The 3,692-nt window shown below is 62.4% G+C and overlaps 1 protein-coding gene across 1 annotated transcript in view; it reads left to right on the top strand.

Annotated features, from left to right (window-relative positions):
- The window catches only part of EMIHUDRAFT_444778 (hypothetical protein), a gene marked incomplete at its 3' end in the record, with an annotated part of 1,543 nt that extends 969 nt beyond the window's left edge, over positions 1-574 (top strand). The window contains exons 2-4 of the mRNA XM_005772258.1: positions 20-140; positions 214-271; positions 359-574. Of these exons, the coding sequence (XP_005772315.1) occupies positions 20-140; positions 214-271; positions 359-574 (395 nt within the window). The remainder of the gene's footprint in view (positions 1-19; positions 141-213; positions 272-358) is intronic.
- Positions 575-3,692: the final 3,118 nt, after the last annotated feature.

The following is a 3,692-nucleotide window of genomic DNA, read 5'->3' as shown; positions in this document are numbered from 1 at the left end:
CCCCCCCTTGACGGCACGCAGGTGCTGCACCCGGCGGGTGTGGGCCTCGACTTGCGCGTCGCTTACACCTACCGCGCGCACTGGGAGGAGGGGGGCTACGACTCAAAGTACGAGCCCGCCGTCCTGTCTGCGCGGAGAGGGACAGAGAGCCGCGAGGCGGCGACGGCTTGGTCGGGCGGCGCCCTGACCGGGCCGGGGCGTCTGCGAGTGTAGGCTCGCGCTGCTTCGGAGGGAGGGGGTGGCGCTGCAGAGCCTCTCGCCCGCCGACTGGGTACGCCATCCCCTCTCGCCGCACGCGGTGCGCCCGCGCGGGCCGTGCACGGACGCGTCCCGGACATGTCCTCTTTCCTCTCGCTAGGCGTGGCTTGTCTCGCACTGCGACGCGCCGACGCGGGACGCTTGGGCGCGCGGCGCGCCGCCCTTTGGCGCGGCGGTGGCGGGGGAGAGGAGCCGATTGGACGCCTTTGTTAGCACCGCACTTGTGAGATACGGCGGCGACGAGGATGAGACTGGTGCCATGCCTCTCTCGTGCGAACCCTGCGCCGGAGGCCCTCTGAGTACAACACGTGATTGAAAAAACTCTCAGAGGCAAAGAGCCTACGCGGAGGGGGGAACCCCACACAACATGTCCATGCACATGTCCATGCACACGTCGCGGCTGTCACGGCTGGGACTGGCGACTGCCGGCTCGACCCCACGACCACGAATCCACGATAGCCTCCGCGCGAAGGCCGACTTTGCGCATGCGGCAGCCATCATCGGACGATGTCGACGAGTTGGGTCGCTCTCGCGGTAAAGCCGTAGCCCGATGACCTATCTCATACTCTAGGAGTATCGGCCATGGCCGCAGGGAGCGCGGGGGCGAGCGGCGAGGGCGCTGGAAGCAACACGGAGCGCGCTCCGTTGGAGACGTTTTCAAGATAAGCGTGTCAGAGTGAAATGGCACTAGCCTTTGGAAGCTTCACGGTGGAGGCTGTGAAGTCGCGGCATCGAGTTCAACCTCAGCGCACGCGCACGCACCGTTGCTGGGGAGGAGTTGGCCTGCGGCAGTGGCGAGCGCTCCCGAGCTCGCGGCGCCCCGTTCTGGCCATCTTAGTCCCGCATCTTTCGCGCTTTATCACCACAAAATCGTCTCCATTTTGTGCGCCTCCGGTGGCAGGTCTAGCCGGGCCCGATTCATGATACTTTTGATGTTTGCGCGCCAGATCTCTCGAGACTCCACGCCGAGCACCGTGCACTCTACCCCTCCGTAGACACCGTCTCTACGCACTAAAGCCGTACGCGGTGGGGCGTCCCCCACAAAGCAAAACTTGTGGCAGAGGGGCCAGATTGCCGCGTGTGTGCGAACATTACTCATTAGCGTTTAATGCTTTTCCCCGGGGCTGGTTCGCTTTTAACACACACGCGCCCGGCCGTCGCGCCTCGTGCACAAGCTAGGTCACGAAGGACCAGAGATGAGACGACAGACAAGGACCCCATGCGGGCAGCTCGAGCATGTGTTATACTGCCGCTCAATCCCGCCAAGACCTTCTCGCCCGTCCCTCTTGATGAGCTCGAGCTGGCAGCTCATGCGGCCGTTTGGCTCGTACACGAGCAGCACCGGCGACACCATCCTTCTGCTGCCGGTAGGCTCCTGCGATGCTGCTGCGGTGGCGGGCTCTTTTTTTGCTGCTGCTGCTGCTGCCGAGCTGCGGTTCAGCGCAAAGCTGCCGCGCCGACACAGGCCGCGCTCACGGCCCGAGAAAACTCGGGACATTTCAGGAAGATTACTCATCTTCCGAACCATCGTCGAGCCTGTAGATCGTGGGCGATCGCCTGTTCCTGATCTTTTGTGACCGGAACATCATTCGCACGCATCGTGCGGTCGACGTCCCGAGAAGCGAGAGCAGCGAGGCCGGCCAAACCGACCAACTGGATGACGGGAGCCGTGCGCCAGTTCCACCAAGACATCGTGCGCTGCAGCAGCGGTCCCAACTTTTCGCGGGGTATGGTGTATGTGTGGTTGCCTCGCGGCCCAAAGGGTGGGTGGTTTCGTCCTGACCGGCGGAGGCCGTTGTCTGTCAGCAGGCGGGGGTGGGTATGGTCCGGAGGTTGCACGAACCATACCATACCCAGCAAAAAGTCCGAACCCAGGGCGCGGCGCGTGCTTAACGGCGCTGTGCTCAACCGGCCGCCACTCGCGTCAGGCTCGTGTGTGGCCACTTGGGGCGCTTCATTCGGAGGCATGGCCATCGAGACGGCACCGGAAAACTCGTTCGCTGCTGTTGCGGAGAGCGACGCAATCTGGCGACAGGAGGCGTCGCAGGAGCGCTTCGACGCCGACGCAGAAGCGTCGTCACTCCACAGCCTTCTGCATGGCTCGAGTGCGGCCGCCGTGGCTGCCGCGTGCGCAGAGACGAGCAGCAGCGTGCGCTATGACGCCGCTCGTGCTGCTTGGCCTGCGGCGGCCACAGCGGATCGGCAGCAGCTCGGCGGCGCGATCCGTCAGGTCGTCGACGCTCTCGATGCACCTCACCTCAAGCCCTCTGGGATTGAGAAACGGCTGCTGGGCGGCACGCACGCTGCGTGCCTCGGGCTCATCACGCTCCTCAACCAGATGTCAGCGCTCTCTCCGCCAACGTCGGGCGACACTGCGTAGGGGCATTCAGCCTGCGTGATTGCGTCTGTGCCGTCGTCCGGTGTGCGGCGCCATATATCCCCTCGATATCGTAAAGGGTGAGATCTCGAGGTACACAAGTACATGGCTCACACACACAGAAACATGACCCGAGAGAGTACCCCAGGGGTTACGGCGGCGTCGAACGCGCGTATACCGAGGAATTTAATACGACCTCCCGTTTTTTTTTAACCGGAAATTTTGGTGAGACGTCGCTCTGTATCTCACGGGTGTTTCGTCCCTGTCTCACTTGCATGTTTGCTGCATGATTTTTTCCGTCTCTCTGCGTCTCTCCAAGCGTCTCTCTGCTGTCACAGTGCTGAGTGTCAGTGTCGCGCAGGTGCGTCTCAGATGCGTCTCACATTCGTCTCTTTCGGCCGCGTATCACTCAGTCTCACGGCTGGGCTGAGACGTCACAATTCCTGAGCGAAGTGAGTCGTCTCACTTCCGTCTGAGACAGTGCTGAGCCACAATGAGACGTGGCGCAGGGCGGGGGGTTTGAGACGCCACAAGCCGCTGCTTGATTGAGATTTGAGTCGTCTCGGGTCCGTTAGAGACCATGCTGAGCCAACCTGAGACGTAATTGTGAGACAGTGGCGATTGGGGAGACTCAACTCAGCTGTGTCTGAGGTGCGGCCTGGCGGGTCTCGGTGAGTGTAGACGAACCCCAAGCATAATCGCGCTCTCTGGCTTAAACGGTTGCTCTATCGCGCACAGAGGGAAGGCGTCCTGCTCCTGGGGGAGTGCGCCGCTTTGCCTGAAGAGTTTGTTTTGAGGACTTGAGCACTGGATAGGGTCGATTCCGGTACGGGACCCCTGTAGAGATTTCACGTTGTAGAGCGCCTCTACATCGCTCTAGAACGCACGCAGTTCGTCCCGCGCCGGATGTAGAGCTCTACAGCTCTACAGCGCTCTCCAGCGCTCTACATCTCTACAGCTCTCTCTACATACAGCGCTCTACACTCTACATCCTCTACACCCTCCCTCAGCCTCCGGGGCACCGCCGCCGCCTGCCCCTCCGCCACGCACGCCCCCC

This window comes from Emiliania huxleyi (assembly GCF_000372725.1).
Source record: "Emiliania huxleyi CCMP1516 unplaced genomic scaffold EMIHUscaffold_360, whole genome shotgun sequence".
Lineage (NCBI taxonomy): Eukaryota > Haptophyta > Isochrysidales > Noelaerhabdaceae > Emiliania > Emiliania huxleyi.
The sequence above is the reverse complement of the archived record's forward strand: the minus strand, read 5'-3'. Positions and strand labels throughout refer to the sequence as shown.